Raw genomic sequence first — 26,258 nt, 5'->3', positions numbered from 1 at the left:
ATAAAAAAGCAAGATTAGAGTTTGCTAAAATGTACTTGAGTAAGCCAAAATCCTTCTGGGAAAATGTCTTGTGGACAGATGAGACCAAGATAGAGCTTTTTGGTAAAGCACATCATTCTACTGTTTACCGAAAATGAAATGAGGCCTACAAAGAAAAAAAACAGTACCTACAGTGAAATGTGGTGGAGGTTCAATGATGTTTTGGGGTTGTTTTGCTGCCTCTGGCACTGGGTGCCTTGAATGTGTGCAAGGCATCATGAAATCTGAGGATTACCAAAGGATTTTGGGTCGCACTGTAGAGCCCAGTGTCAGAAAGCTGGGTTTGCGTCCGAGATCTTGGGTCTTCCAGCAGGACAATGACCCCAAACATACGTCAAAAAGCACCCAGAAATGGATGGCAAGAAAGCGCTGGAGAGTTCTGAAGTGGCCAGCAATGAGTCCAGATCTGAATCCCATTGAACACCTGTGGAGAGATCTTAAAATTGCTGTTGGGAAAAGGCGCCCTTCCAATAAGAGAGACCTGGAGCAGTTTGCAAAGGAAGAGTGGTCCAAAATTCCGGGTGAGAGGTGTAAGAAGCTTATTGATGGTTATAGGAAGCAACTGATTTCAGTTATTTTTTCCAAAGGGTGTGCAACCAAATATTAAGTTAAGGGTGCCAATAATTTTGTCCGGCCCATTTTTGGAGTTTTGTTTGACATTATGTCCAATTTGCTTTTTTTTCCTCCCTTCCTTTTTTGTTGTGTTCCAATACACACAAAGGGAATAAACCTGTGTATAGCAAAACATGTGTTCCTGCAATACTTTTCTGTGAGAAATACTTGATTTTCTGGAAAAATTTCTGGGGTGCCAACAATTTCGAGCATGACTGTACTCCTTCAATTTCCTTCTACAGAGCCATTTGCAAAAACCATATCCTCCCCATAATTAACAGGTTTCCTGGTCATTTGGAAAGTATTTATCTCCAGTGGCTGCTTAAGGGTGAGCAGGCAGAGATCTCGGTGCAGGTGGCCAGATTCTGTGCAGCAGCATTGGGGATTCAACAGAAACATAAACAATCATTTTAGATCTTTTTAATAATCTTTTATAATTGATTTTATTATGTGTTTTATCCAGTTTTAGATTATATTCATAGTATATTTATTGTCAGGTCAGTATGATTCAGATTTCTGAAGATATCTTATCTTTGATATATTGCCTGTAAAACTAGGCAGATCTTGGTCGCCCATTGATTGCATCATTGATTGTGATAATAATAATAATAATAATAATAATAATAATAATAATAATAATAATAATAATAATAATAATAATAATAATTAGTTGGAAGGGACCTTGGAGATCATCTAGTCCAACCCCCTGCTCAGGCAGGAAACCCTATACCATTTCAGGCAAATGGCTGTCCAGTCTCTTCTTAAAAACCTCCAGTGTTGGAGCATTCACCACCTCTGGAGGCAGGTTGTTCCACTGGTTAATTGTTCTAACTGTCAGGAAGTTCCTCCTTAGTTCTAGGTTGCTTCTCTCCTTGACTAGTTTCCATCCGTTGCTTCTTGTCCTGCTTTCAGGTGCTTTGGAGAATAGCTTGACTCCCTCTTCTTTGTGGCAGCCCCTGAGATATTGGAACACTGCTATCATGTCACCGCTCACTCTTCTCTTTGTTAAACTACACATACCCAATTCCAGCAACCGTTCCCTATATGTTTTAGCCTCCAGTCCCCCAATCCTCTTTGTTGCTCTTCTCTGTACCCTTTCTAGAGTCTCGACATCTTTTTTACATTGTGGTGACCAAAACTGGATGCAGTATTCCAGGTGTGGCTTTACCAAAGCATTGTAAAGTGGTATTAGAACTTCACTTGATCTTGATTCTATCCCTCTGTTAATGTATTGCTATGTCCTCTTGTGATGGTGCTGTTTAGTTTTGTTTTATTTGGATGTTTGATTGATGTGTGGCATTTGGCTGTAATAATAAATTGAATACTGCCCATACAATGGCACTGAAAAAAAGTGATTTATGACCATTATTCACACTTATGACCATTGCAGGATTCCCACAGTGATGCGATCAAAATTCAGACACTTGGAAACTGACCCATATTTATGACAGCTGCTGTGTCCTGGGGTCATGTGATCCCATTTTGTGACATTCTGACAAATGTAGTCAATGGGGAAGCCAGATTCACTTAACAACTGTGTTACTAACTTAACAACTGCAGTGATTCACTTAACAACTGTGGCAGGAAAAGTGGAAAAATGAGGCAAAACTCACTTAACAAATGTTTCATTTGGAAACAGAAATTTTGGGCTCAGTTGTGGTTGTAAGTCAAGGACTACCTGTTCTTATTAGTAGTTCTGTGCGTTCATTTGTCAAAACTGAATTGGAAGGAGGCATATTCAGTGGAAAAGCACTGGCAGGGGAATAGCCGTTTTGGGGGATTGGTTCTTGCTGCTCTTCAGTGCAATATCACATCATAAAAAGGCATGCATAGAGTACTAGTGCCAAGTTAGGATCTCTTTTTTTATCCTCCTTATGTAATATCCTATATCTGACTGCAATAGCCCTGCATATGATTTCCAATAAAGCAAGCTGATTAGATAAAGCACTGTTGGATACTTTTGTCCCGCTTCCTTGGCAATCGTAGGCCATAATTATAAAGTAGGTTACTAGGAACAGGTTGTTACGCTAAGAGTCTAATCCAGGTGAGACTGCATACATTCTCCTGCAATGAATGGTTTACTTCCAAGGGAATGTACCTAGAGCAGAGCATATTTAGTTAGGACTGGTCAAATTTAGTGGCAATTCAGCAGTTGAAGCTTTACTCCTGTGTTAGCATATTTCAAGCACAGTTGATAACTTAAAAACAGTTTCTGAAGTTCAAGTAAATTTTTAAATAGCATATTGAAAATATTCTCATGACAGCCATTACTTATAATGAAATTCAGTGGCTGATCCAACTGCAGTTCAGGAGAAAACTTGGTAGCTAGGAGACTACTTGTTAAATTGGGGTTCAAGAGAGAAACAAGACAATGACACTGGACTTCTTTTCACTTTCCAATACTTCTGTATTATCCAGAACTAGGTCCCCTGTAGAAATCTTGACACTGCATTTCTAAACTCCATGCAGCAATTTTAAGTCATACCTGGCCAAATTGCTTTGATTTTGTCACCTTCCCTTGTTTAAGAGTCCCTTGTTGCTCTCCTTATTTCGCCCCACCCTTCCTCGTCTCTGGAATGCATTTCTTAGCCACTTCCTTCTCTCATTAATGGAAGTTATTATTCTGACATGATGTCCAGGCACCTGGGTGGATAATTCATTTGTACTAATGATCGCCTGGAAATTCCTTCAAATGATCTCAGGGTTAGCGTGCCCTAAAATGTTATAGATAGCATGGGTGAGAAAGTCAAGGAAATGAAACATTTATAGTGAGGGTGAGGTTTCAGAGATGTAGACTGTAAACAATAAAGTAGCAATGCAAGATTAGGCACAGAACATGAATTGTTGGCAGCATGTCTTCCATTGTCATCGCATTTGATGGTGTCATGAATCATTCTTATATACAGGACAATAAAGGAATGAAACATCTGTAAGGTAATCTGATCCAATTGTATTAAAGTAGACCACAGGCTGAATGACAAACAAGAGGAGATGGAATTGTTGAGCATTTATTCTGTGCTGCACAATATAAGTTCTTTGATATTGCTGAACTTCAGTTTGTAAATGTATGGTTCCCAGCATTAGGAAGAAAAAAAAAAGCTCCTGATCTCAGGTGCATTCCTGTTCTCAGCGATGGATATCTAAGTCCAGGGTTAGGCAACCTTGGCTCTTTTATGACTTGTGGACTTCAAATCCCAGCCAGCATGGCTGGCTCAGGAATTCTGGGAGTTGAAGTCTACGAGTCATAAAAGAGCCAAGGTTGCCTACCCCTGCCTCTAGTCGAATCAGATCTAGTCCTTGCCAAAGAGTCAGGGTATGCCGAGAAGGTTCTGTTTTGCTGTTATCAATGGGAATTTTGTGAATGAATCAAGACGAGAACAGTAGTTCTAGCTAACTTTCTTATGACTGAAAAAGCTGTTGATGAGTTATCTTTGGATTAAATACCTTAAATGAGTGTGTCCCCAGGCTGTATTTGGCTCCCACTCCCTCCTGTGTTTTTGCAGCCCCCAGAACCATATCCAAATGCACGGCTGAATTTCAGAGTCCCAACATTATGAAGTGAGAAGGACGTGCACTTTTAACTTAAAATAACAAGAAAGTTAAAAACAAGAAATTCTCCCCCAAATGCCAGAAAAGAGCAGAACAGCTAAGCTTTGCCCACATGAATGCAGCCTCACTTTCTATCCTCAGCCCACCCAACTGTAATTCCCACCTGCCCAAATATGGCCTTCCAGCACCAAAACATTATCTCACTCTAAACAAGGGAAAGAGGGGAGAGTTATTTATGTCAAATTAAAGAATGGGAAATGCTCTTTGCTGACAGCTGACACAGTGGGGAGAAATTGCCCAAAAGGAAGTCGAGGATGTCACCAGAGACCTTCTTATTTAGATCTGTCCGGATCTTTTGTTAGCAAAGTATCTTCTCTATCTAGATTAGGGGTTACAAGGAGAATCTCCCTCTTTTACTGCTACATTATTTTAGAGCTGTGAACTCAATGGCACCAAGCATAATATTTTCATCACTGCCTGTATCTACATAGGTGTGAAAACATCTGCTATTGGGTTTGATAGACCCACCCTGACATTCATTTGTGAATTATGTTCCCACCAGTTCTGGTTCCTAGGTCATCTTATGAAATCCTAGAACACCATGAATCCTTGGGAGAAGATCCACTTTCAATCGCCTCATTTCTGGAACAGTAAAGTGATACTTGCACTATAAATGTTCTCTTTTCCTAACTTTTTTGAATTCTGTCCCTTTATTTTTGTGCCTTGTGTCAACTCCATGTCATTTACAGTAAAATCTGCCTCACTCTGCCTCCATCAGCGTCAGCCTTCATTCAATGTCTTACATTAACCAAGGAGGATGTTCCAGATCAACTCTAGATTATCTTTTGTTTTTCTCCCCAGTAGCCCAAGTTCTGAATGGAAATGGGAATTGCACAAATGATAATATAGAACTGACTTTGAATATTCTCATTGGTTAATGGCTGACACTGATATTTAGCAATAGTTCTGGTGCTTTACGAAATGAATATTTGCCCTGCCCTGGTTGTGAATTGGCCAATTTAAAATATACACTGTATGGTTTGCTTAGAGCAGTGACTCAGCTTTCAGAGGGATATTTCCATGTTGTGCTTTATATACGGTACCAGAAGAGATGCTAGTCTTTTTAATTAGACAAAAACATCAGCAAGTATAAATTACTCCTTTGTTGTCCCAGGCAATTCTCTGTTTTAAGTTAACCAGCTTCTTTTATAATATAAATTACAATATAAAATAGAGATTTGATAATAAAGGTATATGAAAATGAAATGCAGATGAGAGCCTCTGAAATAAAATTGGACAGAGCAGACTGTCCAAATGCAAATTTGTTAATAAGCAGAATTCATTTCATAAATATTTGCTTCTTAAATTTGTTTGATTTAAGTCCCTTTGAGTCAATGTTGCCAACTACTTAGACTATTCCCTGAAATTTTCCTGCCAAATTTTGGAATTAACAGATAAAATCATTTATAGTACTGTAGCGCAGAGATCTCCAACCTTTTGGACACCAGGGACTGGCTCTGTGGAGAAAGGTTTTTCCACGGACCAGAGAATGCATGGTTTTGTGAGCTGCCTGCATCCCACGGATGGAGCTTTGCTTGTTTGTGTGGCCTGGTTGCTGGCATGCTGCAGCCCGGTACCAGTCCATGGCCCGGGGGTTGGAAATGTGAAAGGGATGTTAAATGACTCCATCCCAGGGAAAGACATTTTGTAATTTAGAAAGAACTGCAAGAAAAGGATCATTCCTTCATGCTTGACAAGAAGATGTCAGGAAATTAGAGTGAGAATATAACTTTAGAGGTCTCTTATGTTTCTACTACCCTCAAATTTTGTTCTGCTAATTTTGTATCCAGACTTAAACTATTACCTCACAGCATTCACTTTTAATATTTCAAGTAGGCCAGAAAGAAAGAGAACATGGAGTCTACCAGTAAAAGAAAAAAGAAAAAAAAGATTTTTCCTATTTTAAAGAGGTTCAGAGGTATAATACAAAGACAGAACATTTGCTTTACTCATAAAAGCCAAGACGTCATCTCCTGCTATCAATCAATGCATACCAGTGATAAGGCATTAGCAACCATCAAGCCTCTAACTGCCTCCATCTAATTTCAGAGACCTGAGACTAATTTTTAAAGCACACTGAAATTAATTAATTCATACACCTGGGAAAGTCACTGTCTCTTTCCTATTGCATTTGATGGAAAAGTGGATACAAATAATCATTTGAAGCCATGTTTCTCAAACTTAGCAATTTTAAGATCTATTGACTTCAACTCTCAGAATCCCCTAATTCTAAAGTTGAACTTGAATTCTGGGAGTTGAAATCTACATATCCTAAAGTTGCCACTGTTTTAGAGAGAGAATGAATCGCCTATGCATTTTTTTTAAACTCTGGCTATGCCCACCATTAACTTTAGCCCTTTCTGTCATTGCCAGGGGATGAGTCTCCCAACGAAGAGATTACTCCAGCAACTCAACACCTTCCTTATCTTGCTAACTTCTATAGCTGCCTCAAAGTATCTGGTTGTTGTGACATGCAGGCTGGAGAAGAAGAAATATGCTGAAAGCAGCCGGGATGTTGAAGAGACCAAGAAATGTATGATAATCGAAGTACGGATGATGTTATAATCAGGTAGGGTAAAAAGTTTATTTAATGGCAAACTGGAGTGAAATGCTGTGAGGGACGTCTGCTGGAGAAGAAGCCTTAAAGGTGCACAACATGTATTTGGCAACTATGGCAAATGGACAATATGCTAAACTGGGAAGAAAACAAAAACAAACTGGTGGCAGCATACATCCATGGACAGCCTTTAAAGAAAGCCGATTGGCTATAAAATTATGTTTTGCTCGGTGCATGAAGAAGGAGAGGAAAATGATTCTCGCATCTGGAATGGCGCCTACTAAAGACAAGAAAGGCCCAAGGGAGAGCAAAGCTAGTTGGGATATGAGCCTGTGCCTTTTTCCAGGGCTGCCAAATAATAAACTGGTGTTTATAAGAGATAAGGCTCAGAGTCAGCTGGGGTGGGAGCCTCCTCCTCAGGGAAGAGGATATCTATGTCCTCGCGGGCCGTATATGAAGAAGGAAAGGTGAGAGATGAGTTGTGTATATTTTAGGACATGGTTTCAAAGACAACTACCGACTGATATGACCTATGGAAATTCTCCCAACTCTGAGATAGGGATTAAGTTCCTAAGATCTGGCTAGGAAAGAGATTGCTGTCCCCAGCTTCAATGCTAGAAAGAGAGAATACAGATGGCAGAGGAGGCAAAGTATCAAGGAGGGAGTAGCAGGAAAAGAAGCAAGTCAGCAGCTCCTTGCATTACACGGGATGATAGAAAATGCTCCTCGTAGTCTACTCTTGGACATTTTTTTTCATTCCAGATAGATGTAGGTAGTCCTCGACTTGCAACAGTTCATTTAGTGACCATTCAAAGTTACAACAGCACTGAAAAATGTGACTTATACTGTTTTTCACAGTTATGACCTTTGCAGCTTCCCCATGATCATGAGATCAAAATTCAGATGCTTGGCAACTGGTTCGTATTTATGACCGTTGCTGTGTCCCAAGGTCCTGTGATCACCTTTTTTGTGACTTTCTCACAAGCAAAGTAAATGGGAAGGCCAGATTCACTTAACAAACGAGTTGCTAACTTATCAACTGCAGTAATTCACTTAGCAGCTGTGGCAAGAAAGGTCATAAAATGGGGCGAAACTCACTTAACAAACTTCTCACTCAACAACAGAAATTTTGAGTTCAATCATGGTCGTAGGTCGAGTCAATTGTGTACTCTACTTATATGGAACTATAGTTACTTTTATCAGATCCCTTCTTGCTGCACCCAATCAATGTAACTCCTTGCATTTCTGGGAACTTTTGCATTCCCTATCCTATCTATTTCCCAGACCTCCGCCTCTACACAGAGGTGCATTTTTCACAACTGCTTCATGGGATGCAATGATTAGTCCTGCTGGAAAATTCATTATTTTCAGAGCACCATTCCCTGTCAGTAATTTTAACATATAAACAGTTTTTACTTGATGTTTATGGATTGCGTTGTTTGAGCTGAAATATAAAGTCTGTTTCAGTATTGGATGAAAGGCCGGTCACAGGGACATTTAGAGTAAACCAATCCTCTTCCTTTGCCTTTACTGTGTTAGTTTACAATGGGAAGATGAGTAATGACTGTAAATGGTAAAAGGGCTGGGATGAGCAGAAAAACAGTAAACAGCTGGCATCAAATTATTTTGGATAGTGACAACTTAAAAGAATTCTTCCAGCTAGTTGGACAAACATTATCATGAAAAACTGGTGCTAATGATTTTTGTAAATCATTCCAACTCTAGGGGCCGGTGCTCATCTCCGTTTCAAAGCCGAAGAGCCAGCGCTTGTCCGAGGATGTCTCCGTGGTCATGTGGCCAGCATGACTAGATGCCAAAAGCGCACGGAACGCTGTTACCTTCCCACCGTAGTGGTCCCTATTTTTCTACTTGCATTTTTACGTGCTTTCAAACTGCTAGGTTGGCAGAAGCTGGGACGAGTAACAGGCGGTCACTCTGTTACGCGGCACTTGGGATTCAACCCGCCAAACTGCCGACCTTCTGATCGACAAGCTCAGCGTCCTAACCCACTGAGCCACCGCGTCCCTTTTTAACCATGTATATTTACATTTAAAACTATGATGTTAAGCTATGATTTGCTGAATAAGTCACAGTGTTCGGATTTGCACATAATTTTAATCCCAACTGGGTGTGTCTGCACATATCACAGAAGAAAATAAATCACTCTGTGCTTTGGCATTATATAAGACTAAGGACATAGTAAAGTGTATGATAGTCATGAAAAAAGAAATGCTTTGCTAAAACATATCATAGTAGAAGTGAAAATGTTTCCAGGCTCACAAAGCTATTATACAAATCCATAAATCATTTAAAATTCTTTCACAGTTCTGGACTCCCTGCCTTAAAAGTTCAGAAAAATACTGCTACAGACAATATGCTGTATATTAGAAATTAAGATAGAATCATAGAGCTGGAAGGGACTTTGGAGGACTTCTAGTCCAACCCCGTACCCAAGACAGGACTTCTTATACCATTCCAGATAAATGGATGCCCAATCTTTTCTTGACCCTAACCTAACCCTTTGCTGGCTGGAGAAATCTGCAGCTATAAGAATTCTTACCGTTTCTGGTAAACTCTCATAGACAAGGCGGTAACATATAGTCAAAGTAGCTTTGAAAGGGAATTAGACAATTTTGCAGAGGACAGATCTATGAAAGGTTCTTACACACTCACTTAAGTTTAAAGAAAATAGGTTGTGGAGGTGCAAAAATAGGAATGAGGAGACCATCAGATTCAACTTTTAGGGTCCCTAGAAGCATTTGGAAGCATGCCAATGGGGATTGCTCAGTTAGAGGGATTTAAATCTGCATGGCTTCTTTTTTGTAGTTAAGTTAAATATTCCTATCATTTAGGGAGCATCTACCCAGTGTAACCATAAAACCACACCCCGTTCAAATACTAACCTGGTCTGACCCTCTTAGCTTTTTCAGATTGGCTAAAGTGGATTAAGTGTTGCCACCTGGTTAGTCTTACTTTAGGATAAATGTGTTCATAAAGTGCAGTCAAAAGACATGATGATTTGTTTGTGTGTGTGTTTACATTCTTTCATCTGTGGCAAGTCATGTCCTCCTGCTTAATGTTCCTACATAATCTCATGAGACAGAACAAACTATATGTAAGTAAAATAGCTGGGGAAACTGAGTCATAGGAAAGAACTGGGACCAAGAATCACACCTATGAGAATGACTGGAGCACAATAATAAAATGTTCTTTATAATGCAAAGACCCCAGCTTCAGCCTTTGATTTCTTTAAATCTTTTGTTTCAAGAACTATAAAATCCCTGGCCATCAATGCTGACAATACTAAGCTTCATTTTTCAATGGGCTGTTCAACATAAGGCAATTTCCTAATCTCCAAAATCTTAGGATCATGACCAGCATTTACTGATGGCAAAACATGGAGATTTCAGGATAGGTGCATCCCATAGTGTTTGATATCCCTTAATTTCTCGAACATTCTTCAATGTTGCTATATTGGTTGGTAGCTTTCTTATCTCTGCAATTCTATGCATTTTTGATAAGAATTTATTTCTCTAATCTCTGCAACCATTGCAGCTGTGGTTCTTGGGCCAGGCTAGGCCAGGCTTGAGTGGAAGAGACAACTTTTTGCAAATTGACATATCTTCTGAAACAGTATAGGATAAAGACTCTTAGTCATCTAGGTTGAGCTGTCTGGAAATTGAGTCATGGCAAATGGACTTCCTTACTTTTTGGTTTGAAATGTTTTGCTGCTTATTCAAGTAGCTTCTTTTTCAACCTTGGCAATGTGAAGATTCTGAGGGTTGAAGTCCACACATCTTAACATTGTCAAGTTTGAAGAACACTGTACAGGAAATGCTCAAAAAGTCTGTAGTAGGGATCATGAAAACTAAATGCCTCACAATGTCCTTCCACTTGCAGAAATCTGTCATTCTGGGTTGTCGATGAAGATAGGAGTTGGATTGTCCAACAATACTCTGCCTCTTCAATGAGCCTATCCAGAGATATGAGACATGAAACCTCCATGGAAAACATGAATGAGGTCCTCCTAACCCACGGGTCGGCAACCTGCGGCTCCGGAGCCGCATGCGGCTCTTTGAGCCGTCTCCTGCGGCTCCCAGCCGCCCGGTGCGCGTGCACCTCTTCGAACGAGCAGTGGTGCACGCGCACCTCTCCAAATGGAGAGTGGCACTGCCCGTTTGGAGAGGTGTGCGCGCACCTCTCCGAACGGGCGGAGGTGCGTGCGCACCTCCCCAAACCTTTGGAGAGGTACGCGCGCACCTCTCCAAAGGTTTGGGGAGGTGCGCACGCACCTACGGTCGTTCGGAGAGGTGCGCGTGTACCTCTCGGAATGGGCAGCGGCGCCGCTTCTTGGGAAAGCTGCCGCGGCCTGTCTGCAAAGCTGCCGCTTTTGGCAGTTTTGCAGACGGGCCGCGGCAGCTTTCCCAAGAAGCGGCACCGCTGCCCGTTCGCACGGAGGTACGCGTGCACCTCTCCAAAGGTTTGGGGAGGTGCGCGCGCACCTAAGGTCATTCAGAGAGGTGCGCGCGCACCTCTCAGAATGGGCAGCGGCGCCGCTTCTTGGGAAAGCTGCCACAGCCCGTCTGCAAAGCTGCTGCTTTCAGCAGCTTTGCAGACGGGCCGCGGCAGCTTTCCCAAGAAGCGGCGCCGCTGCCCGTTCGCGCGGAGGTACGCGCGCACCTCTCCAAAGGTCACTAGGCATTTTACGTGAGGGGAAACGTCTCTCGTCTTCGCCCATCTTTGCCGCCGATGCTGTTTCCCGAGGCGCTTGGCTAAGGAGGAACTTTTTTTTTGAGCGTGGCTGGGATGGAGGACTTGTCCTGCGCGTCCACAGGCAACGAGGGCAAAACCCCTTGCGACCTGGTTGTGAGAAATGGGGAGAATGAACACCCCCCCTACACACACACACACACGGCCTCCCCATCGCCTGGATTCTCACTTCCCCTTCAGGCGTGCTCTGAGACTCAGGCACACGGCGCTTTTCGTTTGCGGAGTCGGGGGAAAAAGTTGCCTTTCCCCGAAGCGACTCCCTTGAAGCGACTCGTAGCGGGCCCCGCGCAACTTCTGGCTATCCCCCGTTTGCCAGGTCTGCAACTAGAGGCGAGCGCCTCACCTTCAGCCGAAGGGCAAAAGCCCGATCTCGTCCCGCTTTGACCGTTTGACTGGGTGCCAGATTAATGTCGGCTCTGTAAATGGGCCGTCGCCGCCACGCAAACGGTTCCATCACACATAAAGTGGCAACCGCGCGCGTGCGTCTGCGCACGCGCAAGAAACAAAATGTTTTGCGCATGCGCAAAATGTTTTTTTGCGCATGCACGTGTGTGGATGCACGCATGCGGCTCCCACTTCTTTTTATGTGTGATGGAACCGGTTCCCAGTGGCTCTTTTCCTTTTTCAGGTTGCCGACCCCTGTCCTAACCCAATTTGCTCAGATTGAAGAAGCTACTTGGATAAGCAGCGAATCATTTGAAACCAACAAGAAAAGAAGTCTGGTTGCCATGACTCAATTTCCAGATATTCAATGTAGTATACATTCACTTGAAACAAGTCCAGTGTCAGGTTGCAAGATTTTTTATGCTGCTGTAAATGTCTGAAGTCAGGACTGTCTCTAGCAGATGTTTTTCCTTTTGTTTTGAAGTTTAGTGTTCTCACTGTGCCCTAGAAGCTAGAACACTATCTTCTGGAGGTTACATATAATATCTTAGACACTCCCACATATTCTTGCCTTTGCTTGTTGTTCTCAGAATGATTCTCACAACTGTAGGAAAACTCTTGGTCTATAATTACTGTTTGTAATTATCATTGCCCTGATCCGTGGCTAACTTCCTGAAATCCCTAATGTTTTCCCCCTCTTTGATAGTTTATTGGCTAATAGGGTGAAGTCAATACTGTTAAAATAGCACACACAGAAATTATGTATATGGTTAAATATCTATGGAGATTCTCAGTCATCCAGATAATGGTTGTCCCAAAGGTGTTTTTCAAAAGATAACTGGATTTTGTTTTTTTCTTGAAGAGGTTTCACTTCTCATCCAAGAAGCTTCTTCAGTTCTGACTGAATGGTGGGGAATGGAAGGATTTATATTCTTTGCAAACTTTACCAAATCTAGTCTGAATATCTGGACGACTGTGTGACGAATCATAATATATATGTACAGTTTGAAAGTAGAGAAGTTTGAAAGTGCAAGCTTGCCTATTGTTTCATTAAATGCTTAAGTTGCTTAATACAAATTGATTTTCTGTTTATAAAATAATTGCTGCATTTATTGGTGAAAAATGGATGGCTAGATTCCCACCTTACCCAAAGTCAGAACATGGTTTGTTAATGGTGTACTGTGAGATATGAATCTAGCCACTGTGCTGGTTTATAAATTATTGTTGAATAGAGTTATCCACAGAGTTTAAAACAGTATTTATAAATTAAATGATATCTGAACCTATCTAGTATTTCTGCACAACAAAATGAAACTTCACCTAGACTAGAAGTAGCTCACACTGTATCCAGCAATGTTTGCCAAACCCTATCCGAGTTTTTCAAAACATTTAATATGTGCTTGCTAAACAATCCTTTATGTGAATGTAAAACCAATCCAGTTTCCTGATCCTTGGGATAACTGGGGGAATGCTATTAAAGAGGCGATTCCCTGCTCTCTGAATCTGGAGGATATTTATAACCATTGTCTTTCATAGTTATTGTCCCAGCAATTGTCCATGCACACCAAGTAGCCAGAGATTGCATGTGCTTATGAATCTAATTTTCACATTACATCGTTGTTTATGTAACCATCCATTTATCACTAAAAAGATGATTGCATAAATACTGGAGAAGCTCAGAACTATTTCCTGTTACAATTTAGATATTTATTGGCTACCATCCAGTGCTTTTGTTTTAATTAAATTTCCTGAGGCCTCTCTTGGTTGACCAATACAAATACTATTTTGCCTTTCAAACAAAGTAGAAATCTGATAGTGTTACTTGAAACAGCTGCCTGTGAAAAAATAATTTGTACCATTTGACACTTTACCTATTTTTAAAAATGTCTTATTAAGTCACACAATTTTTAAAAATGTGTGTTTAATTCTTGGTTTCTTGCCTTGCCTAGTAAATTTAGAAATACCTTTTTGAAATTGTACATCAGTCATCAATGTAGGTATGGCCTCAAATAAAAATAACATTCTAGGTAAAACATTCATCGTAATCACACACAACAATGACAACAATGACAGATGCAATTTTTCCAGCTCAACGTATTTTTAATTTTGTTACATACCTTAACATAATTATTTTGAAACAAAATACAATTCACATTTGTCAAAATAATATCCAGATATTTAATCTTATTTTAATATTAGAATTTTTTTCATCACGTCTTCTTGATCTTGTATGTTCATATTTTTCTTTGTTTTTGTTTATTGATCTTAAAACCTTGGGTCATAATTTTTTTATCAAAAACTCTATCCTTTTCAAGAGATCTTGTAAAATCAAGACCAAGTCATTAACAAAAGGTTTCAATTTATAAGTCTCTTTTAAAAATTTTAATTCCATTATACAGTATTTTTATCTTGTCTAGTGTCTGTACACCACACACTGAGAACCAGAATAAAGAATAAATGAGACAGAGGACAATCTTGTCCCTTGTGGATATCACATGGTTTAGTTATGTCACCATTAATCATAATTCAGGCTTGTGACTTTTATATTTATAACTTAATTCTGCTAATAAAATTTTCATCAAAATCCATATCTTCCAACACTTTAAACAAGAAAAGCCAATTCAAATTATCAAAGGCTTTCTCTTTGTCTAAGAAAATTAATGTGCTTGTATGCTTTTTAGATATTCTTTGTATTTATCCAATTCAATCCTCGTATTATCATTTATTGTCTTTCAGGTAAAAGTTCACATTGATCTTCAAGAATAAACTCTTGTAAACCCTTTTTTTAATCTGTCAGTCAAAATTAAACACTTTATAATCATTGTTCAACAAATAAATTGGTCTATAATTCTTAGTAGAAGTAAACTCTTGCCCTTCCTTTGGTAATAAAGGAAAATTGTCCTCTTTCCAGGATCTCTTTGAGAAATAGGAGGCTATTGTATTTGGAAGAACACGTTTTAAAATTTGGTTTGTCTAATGGTAAAATATATTCATTTGTTTGATTCAGCAAACAGATATATTATACAGTTGGATCTATGGAAGAATAAGGGAAAGAAAGGGTTGAAATTCATACTAAATTGTAATCTTAAAGAGAACTTCTATAAAATGATCTATTGCTGGTATTTGACACTAGATAAATTGTCAAAAACGTATAATGGAATTTCAAAATTTGTTGGAAATGTAATCAAACCAAGGGTTCATTTTTTATCTTTGATAGGTGTGCAAGAAATCCAGAAAATATTGGGGACAGATATGTATTTTAATGAAGATTTTGACCAGAGGTTTTTCTTTCAGACTTAGTGGACAAGAAGATTGAAAGATCTTATGGAACTTTGAGTGGATAATAGCAGTAAGACTTCCACAGGTACAAAGGGGGAATGGCTTACAAATACCTACATTGGAGGAATGGATGGAATTGATGAAAATGGTGGAATTGACAGCTTTGGATAAAGAAAGTCTTTGACTAATTTCATTTTTACTTGGAAGCCACTTCTGAACTTTTTGTGAGGAAAATAGAAATGAAATTTTTAAGTTCTGATGATAATGTGGGATTATAAAAGTAATGCAGACTATTGTTAATTTTAGAGTAAAAGTTAGATGCATTTTTTATTTATATCTGTACATAAGAAAGTTGGAAGCCATTCTTTTTCTCATTTTGCATTTTTATTGTGATTTCTGCCTGACCATTTTCTTCTTTTCAACACTCTCTTTTGTTTGTTTACTTTTTACTTATGCTTTTGAAATTTAATAAGCTCATTTTTTAAAAAAAAAGTGTGATCTTTTAGAAATAATCAACCTCAAAGATTAACTCCAAATCATTGAAAATTTGCTTCAGTTATAAAGAAATGACAAGATGGCCAATATAGGCATTAGCCATTATTGCAACTATTCTGTTTCTTTTCTCTATTCTGTAAATCAGGTTTCTGTAATACAAAAACAGCAGCTAAAGGTAAATACCAAATGAACTATATCAAATACAGCCATATAAAAGTCCTATGATAGTTCAGAAACTATACTGAGAGATTCCACTAGAAAATGCACTTCACTATGGAAAATAGATGACACTTTTATATATATTAAATTACCAGAACAAAACAAAAAATAATTAGCTTTATTATTTGGTTGTGTTGTACTTTCACTCTGTTTTACTTTAAATCTGTGTATCTTTGCATTTCTGAGTATATCAGTCTCATTAGTTAATAAATTTAAGATTTAAGGTGCTGGTACTTACCTTTAAAGCCCTACATGGCTTAGGCCCGGGATATTTGCAGGACCGTCTGCTACCGGGGACGACTTCCCATTGCCCAGTGCGCTCACACAGAGAGGGCCTCCTCAGGGTGCCGTCGGCCAGACAATGTCGGCTGGCGACCCCCAGGGGGAGGGCCTTCTCTGTGGGAGTGCCAGCCCTGTGGAACCAACTTCCCCTTGAGCTCCGGATGGCCCCGGATCTCCGGTCCTTTTGCCACGGCCTTAAAACATTCCTTTTCCATCAGGCTGACCTGGACTGACAGGGATTTTTAAAATGTTTTTAACTTATTATTGGGGCTGCTAGTTTAATTCTTTTTTTTAACTTTTGTATTATTGTATTTTTATTGTTGTTAGCCGCCCTGAGTCCTTCGGGAGATAGGGCGGCATATAAGTCCCAAAAATAAATAAATAAATAAATAAATAAATAAATAAATAAATAAATAAATAAATACTTTACTGTATTCTTTGAAATTAGCTATATGCTAATTATTTCATGTAGACGATTAAATTGGGTAGCTATATAAGTTTGATGCCACAACATAATTATTAACTTTTAAGGCTTATTTTCCTTTGTTGCTACAATAAACTGAAGAAACTATTCCTTTAATGTAACTTAAAATCATTTTAGATAATATCTAATTGCCTTCTCTATATAATTGGCTGCCAATCTTAGAATTATCCAAATAGGAGCTATATAGATATATATGTAAATGAAGTTATGTTTTGGCATGCAAAGATTATCATTAGGCATTTGCTACCTTGACTGATGCATTTAGGCTTGTTACACAATATCCAAAATAGTTTATGAACTTGGGACTGAAAAACTGGGTCATGCATAAAACTAGGCTTGCATTCTTGATGTCCTATATGAAGTGGCCCTTTACTATTGTTTGATTTTCTGACTTAAAACAATTTCAGTTTCCAGGCCATCCTTCTAAAAGTTGTTAACCATATAGAGTACCCTTTAGAATGGTTACACTTTTATTGCAGGAGAGTTTATCAAGGTTATATCCTTCTGTCTGCTGTCTAATAGTGCAGAATCCATGGAAGATATCAAGCAATAACTGAAGAAGACTTCAGAAGCTTTCCTCCTGACACACAGAATTTTAAGACTTTTTTTGCTGTTTAACAACAAAACTTTCAACTTGACCTTCATGCAAAGTTTTTCAAAATTCAAGCCTTGTCATTGTAGATAATTATTCTCAGGATTTATATATGTACAGTATGTGTATTCTTCACTTATACAGTACTGTGCAACACTGTGCAAGTGTACCTAGAAGAATTGGTGCTGTTTCGAAAGCAAAGAGTAGTCACACCAAATATTGATTTGATTATTTGTTTATTTACTTTCCATTTCGTTAATTGATAAAAATAAACTATTAATACTTCTATTTCTGAAAGAATTCTTAATTTACAGCATTTTTGCACAATTGCCTAACACTTTTGCACAATACCATATATATACATTTACAATATGCATATATATTGTTACAATATATTTTTCTCATTTTGAATATTAGTACCTACCTACTCTTAAATACAGTTTTTTTTATTCACAACCTTCATATAGTTCATTCCACCAGATTCTATTTCGTATATCTCATTATCACCACAACGCATGGTTCTATAACATAAATAATTTTATTCCATTCCAATAATTTCCATGTTCTCTGGCATCCATTTTAGCCCTCTCCTTCATTTCTCTGCATGTATTCATCACCTCCACATCTCAAGATAAGATCAATTTTGTTCTTAACACTTCTTTGTTTCATTTCATTTCATGTCCTGCTGCCTACTTCTCTTACATTCCAAATTACAAATCTGCTCTTACCAAATCAATCCGTTGACAAACACTTCCACCATCTATCCTGACTTTGGTCAATTGATACCTTCAAGTAGAATAAAGAAGGTGTAGCCCCATACCTGTGCTTAGTCATACCTGTGCTCATGCAGCATTTCCTGCTAGAGATCAGGACAATGCCAGTAAGTTTAGGTAATACATTAACCATACAACTGAAGCCCAGTTTCATTTCAAGGATGGTCACATTATTCCAGGCAAGCTGTCTTCTCTAAATTAGACAGGGTTGCCACCTCACATATCATTGCCTATAGCCCATGAACTGGAATACACATACGGAAAAGTAATACATTCTCAAGCTACAATAAGCAATAGCATAACGCAAAGAATAAACACCAAAACAATAGCAAGTAAAGGCAGAAATAAAAATGTTAACAGTTAACAGCAGTATCAATACAGTTTTAAAAGGCTCAGGAGAATAACAATGTATTTGTCTAGTGTTGAAAAAATGATAAGGATGGTATCAGTTGTACCTCATGGGAATTACAAGAATTAATAGCTTAGTCCTAAATGGTACTCACTGTACCTCAACAGATCCTTTAAAGAAGATCTTAGCATATAAATACAGCACACCATGTGAGATACTGTGGTTTCAAACTATGAAGAGCATAAAATCATAGTGTCAAGTTTCCAACGTATGGGCTTTTCAAGTGACTCTGAGGCATTGTTTACCTTAAAAGTCCTTTATTAGCCTAATACACCAGCAAATGCTTGCTCGAAGGAAGCTGGAATCTGAAATCTCCACCCCTTGCACAATATATTAAAACACAATTCTCCACCTTTCTAATTTTGTCATTAATCATATTCTCCAATTAATTTAAAGAATCAGTTTCTCTTCCGTTAGAAGAACCGCCAAACCTTATATTCTTTAGAGAGACAAATGGCCTTGAAAGTGCAATCCTACTCATTCACCCCTCCTAACCTTAAACTAAAACAATACACGTCTTAAAGCAATACACAAGTTTAACATATGAAATAGCTACAGTACTTCTTCATCTCATGTCAAGCAATAATAACATTCGATGTTAGCAGCGTTGACATCCGGCCCCCCTTAGAAAAAGGACAGATCCTGTAATGTAAACAAAACACGTTAGAAATTGGCTTTTGGTTTGGTGGGGTGTTTCTCATAAAACCTTTTGATAAGTCTGTCAGTTTTCACATCACTAGATTTCACCCAACTGGCTTCAGACAATGGGTATCCCTTCCACTGTACTAGGTAATGCAATTTTCCCTTAAAGATTCTAGAGTCAAGAATACATTTCACTTCATAATGGGTTTGACCTGCTACCATCAGGGGTCCAGGTGCTTTCTTAGGGGGAGGTCTTAAAGTGGAGGTTCGAAAAGGTTTCAGCAAGCTACAATGGAACACAGGGTGAATTTTCCCCCAAAGTCTGGGTAGTTTCAATTTCACTGTGACCAGGTTGATAATTTTCACAATGGGGAAAGGCCCCAAGAATTTCAGTCCCAATTTCTTGTTGGGTAGTTTCAGGCGTAGGTATTTGGTTGACAAATAGACCTTTTCCCCAACTTGGAATGTTCTTTGGAAAGCTCTCTTTTTGTCAGCTTGCTTTTTGTAGGTCTCAAAAGTCTTTTTTAAGGCCACCTTTGTATTTTTCCAAACTTCTTCCCAACCCCTCACCCACTGATCAAGAGTCTGGGAAGCGGAGGGTAACTGAGGGTATTCCGGTATGGGGTTGAATTCTTTCCCTGTGGCTACACGGAAAGGAGTGTAGCCAGTGCTGCTATGTACTGAATTATTGTAAGCCACTTCTGCAAAAGGGAGGAGATCGGTCCAGTTTGTTTGTTGGTAAGAGACGTAGCATCTAAGGTATTGTTCCACCATTTTGTTGGCGGACTCTGCAGCTCCGTTAGTAGCCAGGTGAAAAGCAGTTGATAATTTAAGAAAGTTTCTCCAAACTTTTGCTGTGAACTGCACCCCTCTGTCTGAAATTATTCACTTAGGGGTGCCATATAGTTGATAGATATATTTTAGGAACAACTTAGTCAGGCATTGAGCTGATGGAAGTCCTTTGCAGGCGATAAAGTGAGCCTGTTTTGAAAATAGGTCTATCACAGTCCAAATGACAGTATTTCCTCTACTATCGGGTAGGTCTATTATAAAGTCCATAGCTATTTCTTCCCATGGTTGAGAAGGTTTGGCCACCGGTTGCAATAACCCAGGTGTCTTTCCTGGGATTCTTTTCATGGTGGCACATACAGTACAGCTCTTGACATAGTTTTCTACATCTCGTTTTAGTCCCGGCCACCAAAATTGCTGGCGAATGAGATGTAGAGTTTTTAGATATCTGAAATGTCCAGCCTGTTTAACATCATGGCTGTGGTTGAGAGCCTTAAGGCGAAGAGCTTCAGGCAAGTTCAATTTTCCCCCCTTGTAAGCCAGACCATCCCTGCATGTTAGGGATGTCTGATTGTCTTTAAACCATTGATCAGTGAGCAGTTCTTGCTTTATTTTCTTTAACCCGGGGTCATCAGGATTAGGGGTCCTGCGAGGTGTGAGTTGGGCCGCAGTTTGTGGACCAGGGATAATTGCCTCATGAACTTCTTCACGTTCATGAAAGTAGTGTGGATTCCAGCTTGATGTCAAGGAAGCTGGAATCTGAAATCTCCGCCCCTTGCACAATATATTAAAACACAATTCTCCACCTTTCTAATTTTGTCATTAATCATATTCTCCAATTAATTTAAAGAATCAGTTTCCCTTCCGTTAGAAGAACCTCCAAACCTTATCTTCTTTAGAGAGACAAATGGCCTTGAAAGTGCAATCCTACTCATTCACCCCTCCTAACCTTAAACTAAAACAATACATGTCTTAAAGCAATACACAACTTTAACATATGAAATAGCTACTTCTTCATCTCATGTCAAGCAATAACATCTGATGTTAGCAGCGTTGACACATAGGATATGGAACAAACCACAAGAATCATCTAGTCCAAGAAGTTCAGAAAAAACAATTAAACTATCCTAAAAAGACGGCCTTTTCTTAAAAACCTCCTGAGATGGAATGCCATGTCCTAAATAGTAGAGTATTCTACATTTATACAGATCTTAATGTTAGGAAGTTTCTCTTTACATTAAACAAAATCTAGGTATCTGCAAAAATTTATTATTATTATTATTATTATTATTATTATTATTATTATTATTATTATTATTATTATTATTATTATTATTATTATTATTATTATTATTATTATTATTCCAAATTTCTATGGCAATAGAATGTAGTTTCCAAACATCCTATATCACATATTTTGTGCTTCTGAACACTAAATCATGTTTTCTTTTCTGCTCACTGAATATACCAGGTTCCTTTAGCCCATTCCCAAGTCCATGTGTGAACTTTTGTCACCTTCCTTTGCATCAGTTCTTAGCTGTAAATATCGTTCAGGAAATTTGCCCAGAATTGCACACATTATTCTCGGTGTTGTTTTACCAGTACAAAGTAGAAAGGACTGAGCACCTCATGTCCTCTTCCTTCTCATGCAACTCAAAACTGTACTAGCAGATGTATTATACTACACAGTTGTCTCACATCCAGTTTGTTGTGACCATACTCAAGTTGTACCCTGGTGCTCCCAAGTCGCCTTCTATGTGTGCCCTATTTTTTTTATTCCAATCAAATAGTAAATAGTTTTATGTGATAAAAGTGGAATCTGTGAAGATATTACAGGATTGGTATGATATATTTATATTGCCCAGTTATAGTCAGTATTTGTACCATAGCATTTTGTGCTAACTGATTGTCCAAAACTGTCCTCAAGGACTCTACGTATTTATTTATTTAAGTATATACCACATTTGTACCCCATTACGGTTGTGCAGAATCTTATTTTTTTTCTTATTTAGCTATATTTATTATAGATGCTCATCTCCAATGGATGGCTAACAATATGGCAGCTAAAATATGAGAGAACACTAAATAACAGTCAAGATTAGAAAAGCCCATAGTCAAAAACAGGCAGCCGAAGAAGCAGGCAGCCTGAACTAAACGAGGTGCATGGACATTCATCTCCTTCACCCACAAGACTTCTGCCACAGGATAATCCTTCCACAATATTAAATATTTCAACCTCCCCCTCCAGACCCCAGAGTCGAGGATTTCCTGGACCTTGAAGTGACTGTCACATATAGGTCCTCGACCCCCCTCCTCTGGTCCATGGGATGATACCCCGGCCAGCTTTAGCAGGCTGCTGTGAAAGACTGGGTGTATCTTACCCAGATACTTGGGCAGCCAGAGCCGCACCATCACAGGGTTGATGACTTGTGTCACCCTGAAAGGCCCTAGGAACTTGGGACCTAGTCTTTTACATGGTACTTGAAGCTGTAGATATTTAGTGGATAGGTACACTAAATCCCCCACGTGGAAGGATTTAAAGGGTCTCCTTTTCTTATCCGCCTGTTCTTTACTCCTCTTTGCAACCTTAACTAGGGCTTTCTTTACTGTCTCCCACACCAACCCCACCTGTCTCATCCATTCTCTGGGTTGGCATGGGAGGGGCTCCCCCGGACATACTCGGGAATGGGGATGAAGTCATGGCCAGACACCACCCTGAATGGGGAGAACCCAGTGCTGCTGTGCACTGCGTTATTAGGTGTCACCTCAGCAAACGCCAACAGGTCCACCCAATTGGATTGCTGATATAACACATAGCATCGCAGATACTGCTCCACCATGGCGTTTGCTCACTCTGCTGCCCCGTTGGTACTCAGATGGTATGCCAAACTGAGGCCTTGGGAGGATCCTATTGTTGTGATTCAGTGTCAGCCTGTGGGTTTGGCAGTTGAATCGGACAATTCTGAGGAGGAGGAGGAGGAGGAGGGGGGGATTGGAGAGCCTGCAGAGGACAGTTCTGAGGCATCGCAGAGCTCTCAGCCAGGCCCCTTCTGTCTGGTTCCTCCTCAGACCCAGCTGTGTGAGCCTGACAGCTTGGACGAAGACGACCCACAGCTGGCCTTGTTCAAGGACACCTGAAGCAGGAGGCAGACAAGCAGGAGTAAACAAAGGAAGGCAATGGGGCACCTCGGGAGGAGGCAAAGAGAAGCCACGCCTTGAAACTGTTTAAAAGGGGAATGTGTGGGAGGTGCTGGTTGCTGAAGGCAACCATTTGAACAGCTTCTGATTTAGTTGTTCGTATTTGTTTTGATCTGTTTGCTATGTTTTGGATCTGTTTTGTGCAAATAAATTTGGCAGGCTTACTTCCAGCCTATTGACTTTTGAAAAGGGGTTGTCCCTGACATTTCTGCAGGGCCAGTAGTAGGCTGGAACAGAACACCTATAAAGCGAACAAACTCCCTCCAGAATTGAGCTGTAAACTATACCCCTCGATCCAAGATGATTAATTGGGGCACTCCATGTAGGCGGTATATGTGGGTGATGAACATCCATGCTAGCTGCCTGGCAGACAGTAAACCCTTGCACAGGGTTTAGGTAGCTTCACAAATAGATAAGCCTGCAACAACCTTTGCAGCACCTGTCTTACCAGGACAACGTGTTCTTCCATAGTGGTGGTGTATATGAGGATGTTGTTCAAATACACTAGTACTCCGCAGTACAGATGTTCATGCAACACCTCATTAATTAGCTGCATGAATACCACAGGAGCACCTTGCAATCCAAACAGCATAACCCGGAATTGGTAGCTGCCAAGTGGACAGTTAAATGCCGTCTTCCATTCATTGCCATGCTTAATCCACACCCTGTAGTATACCTCCCTCAGGTCCAGCTTTGTGAATATCCTTCCTTTCGCCAGATGGGCTAGAAGGTCCTTCATCAGGGGAAGGGGGTACAAGTGTTCCACATATACCCCGTTGATGCCTCGGAAGTCTACACATAGCCGTAAGAAGCTGTCCTTTTTCTTAAACAGGACAGGTGCCACTATTTGGGAACGGGCTGGTTGGATGAAACCCCTTTCCAGGTTCCAATCAATATACTGTCGCAGTTCCTCCATCTCCCATGGTGTCATAGCGTACATACGGGGTTTGGGTAATTTGACCCCTGGCTCCAATTTAATGGCACAATCCGTTGGTTGATGGGGTGGCAGGATGTCACATTCTTGCTCATCGAACACGTCGGCCAGATCAGAGTACACCTGCGGGACCTGGACCTCCTGTCCAGCCTCTACCTTACAGGCTCCCACCCCCTCAGCTTTCCCTTCTGGTCTTACAAAGTCATGAACTGGGGGCTGGGGTCCAATCGCAATACGAAGGTGATGGTAACCTCCCTCCCACCAAATTGTTGGACCCCATTTATCGAGCCAGGTAAGCCCTAAAATCACCACCTCGGTCATAGAGAGTACTACTATGAACCAACAGATCTCCCAGTGCTCCCCCATCTCCATCCGAACAGGCTCCGTCACATGAGTAACAGTGTCCCTCCCAAAAGGGACCCGTCCACTTGCTCAAACCTGAGTGGGGTGGCTAATCGTTCCATCTTAATGCCCACCTTGGACACCACCACTTTACTAATAAGGCAGCGGGTACTACCAGAGTCAATTAAAGCCCAGTATGCACCCTTCTGTCCTGTCTGTGGGCTTACCAACACAATAGGGATTGCAAAGGGACACACCAGTTCACTCACCATAGGATCCTCATTTGACTCATCTGCGCTGTCGTAGATCATCGGTTGATGTCCAGCAGCCATTGGTGTCTCCACCCCCATCTGGGACTCCCACCTAGGCATCTCGCCCACCTGCTAATGTGCTGCTTGTGTTCGTTCCACCCGCTTCCTGGGTGTAATGCCGCTTGTTCCAGGGGTTGTTGGGACTGCTCAGGACACCGGGACTGGACACTCGGCCACCCTATGTCCTGGCTGATCACAATGGAAACATCCAATCGGTGGCCAATTTGCTGGACTGGAAGGCCTTGGTGTTACAGTCAGGGTCTTCTGTCCTTCCTCCTTTGCCTTCTCACTTGATCTTTGGAATCCAGCCACGCTCTCTGTTCTCCCCCGGAACTCCTGCAACCCTACGTTCAGCTCTACCATCACCCGGAACCAGTCCTGTAATCTGTTTGGGATGCTGTGGACGATGTATGCCATGCGAAGAGCCCCATCCAGACCCACCCTGAAATGGTGGACCAGAAGGCATTCTGGCCATGACCTTAATTTACCAGCCACCCGCCAGAACTCACAGACATAGTCAATAACAGGTCTGCCACACTGTCTCAGACCTACCATTTCAGCCTCGGCTCTTTGGACCCGGGAGACGTCCTCGAACCGTGCCCATAACCCCTCCAGGAAGAGACCAGCATCACCCAGTTCTCAGCGTGGTCGCTGTATAAATTCACTGCCCAGGCTGCGGCCTCACCCTGCATGCTAGCCATCACTGCCACCACCATCGCCCACTGGGATGAGTAAGCCGGGGCATACCTGTCCAGATGACTGATGGCATGGCTTAAAAACATAGCCAGGCGGTTGGGATGCCCATCAAAGGACATTGGCAGTGGTGGCGGACCCCATACCACACCCGACAACCATGGTCCCATCTGTGGCCCTGGCTCTCGTGGAGTGGTATCATAGCGTCGGGAACCCGCTGCCTGCCAGTCCAAGGCAATAGATGGTCTTGCTGCCTGCCAGGTAGGCACTCCATCCACTGTTGGCCTGGCATCAGGACCAATCTGTTTTGTTACTGCCGGGATGTGAGCAGCAGGACCCCTCCCCTGGGACATACAATGACCGGGCATAATCCGGAACTGTGGACTGGCCAGCCAGAAACAAGATGACCTCGAGCAAACAGGCTGAGTCTCAGTGTGCGACCACAGCATTGTGTCATGTTTAGCCTCTGGGGTCGGCCATGGCATGGGCTCCTGGTACCCTATCTCACCGAACCTATCCCGGAGTATCTCCATAGTTTGCCTTCCTGGTGCTATGGAGTAACTCCACTCCTCCTCTTTGTCGTCGGTGAGACATCATTCTCTCCACTCCATTAACAGACCTCTTGGCCTTGCTGTGTCCAATATGCTACTGGGGAAGAGCAGAGGGCTAGTACTAGTAGCACCAGAAAGAATGAAGTGACTGGGCCAAAGCTGAAAGGACGCTCAGCTGTGGATGTATCTGGTGGTGAAAGGAAAGTCCGATGCTGTAAAGATTTTTTCTCCATAGGAACCTGGAATATAAGAGCCATGAATCAAGGCAAGCTGGATATGGTCAAACAAGAGATG

General features: G+C 40.9%; 1 protein-coding gene across 1 annotated transcript in view; it reads right to left on the bottom strand.

Moving 5' to 3' along the window:
* TRPM5 (transient receptor potential cation channel subfamily M member 5) overlaps positions 1–22,775 on the bottom strand; it is a gene marked incomplete at its 5' end in the record, with an annotated part of 127,191 nt that extends 104,416 nt beyond the window's left edge. Inside the window, one exon of the mRNA XM_081330533.1 lies at positions 22,615–22,775. Within this exon, the coding sequence (XP_081186659.1) occupies positions 22,615–22,775 (161 nt within the window). The remainder of the gene's footprint in view (positions 1–22,614) is intronic.
* Between the last annotated feature and the right edge of the window lie 3,483 nt (positions 22,776–26,258).

Source organism: Vipera berus, assembly GCF_964194415.1.
Source record: "Vipera berus genome assembly, chromosome: 1".
NCBI lineage: Eukaryota > Metazoa > Chordata > Lepidosauria > Squamata > Viperidae > Vipera > Vipera berus.
This window is presented reverse-complemented; position numbering and strand designations above follow the sequence as displayed.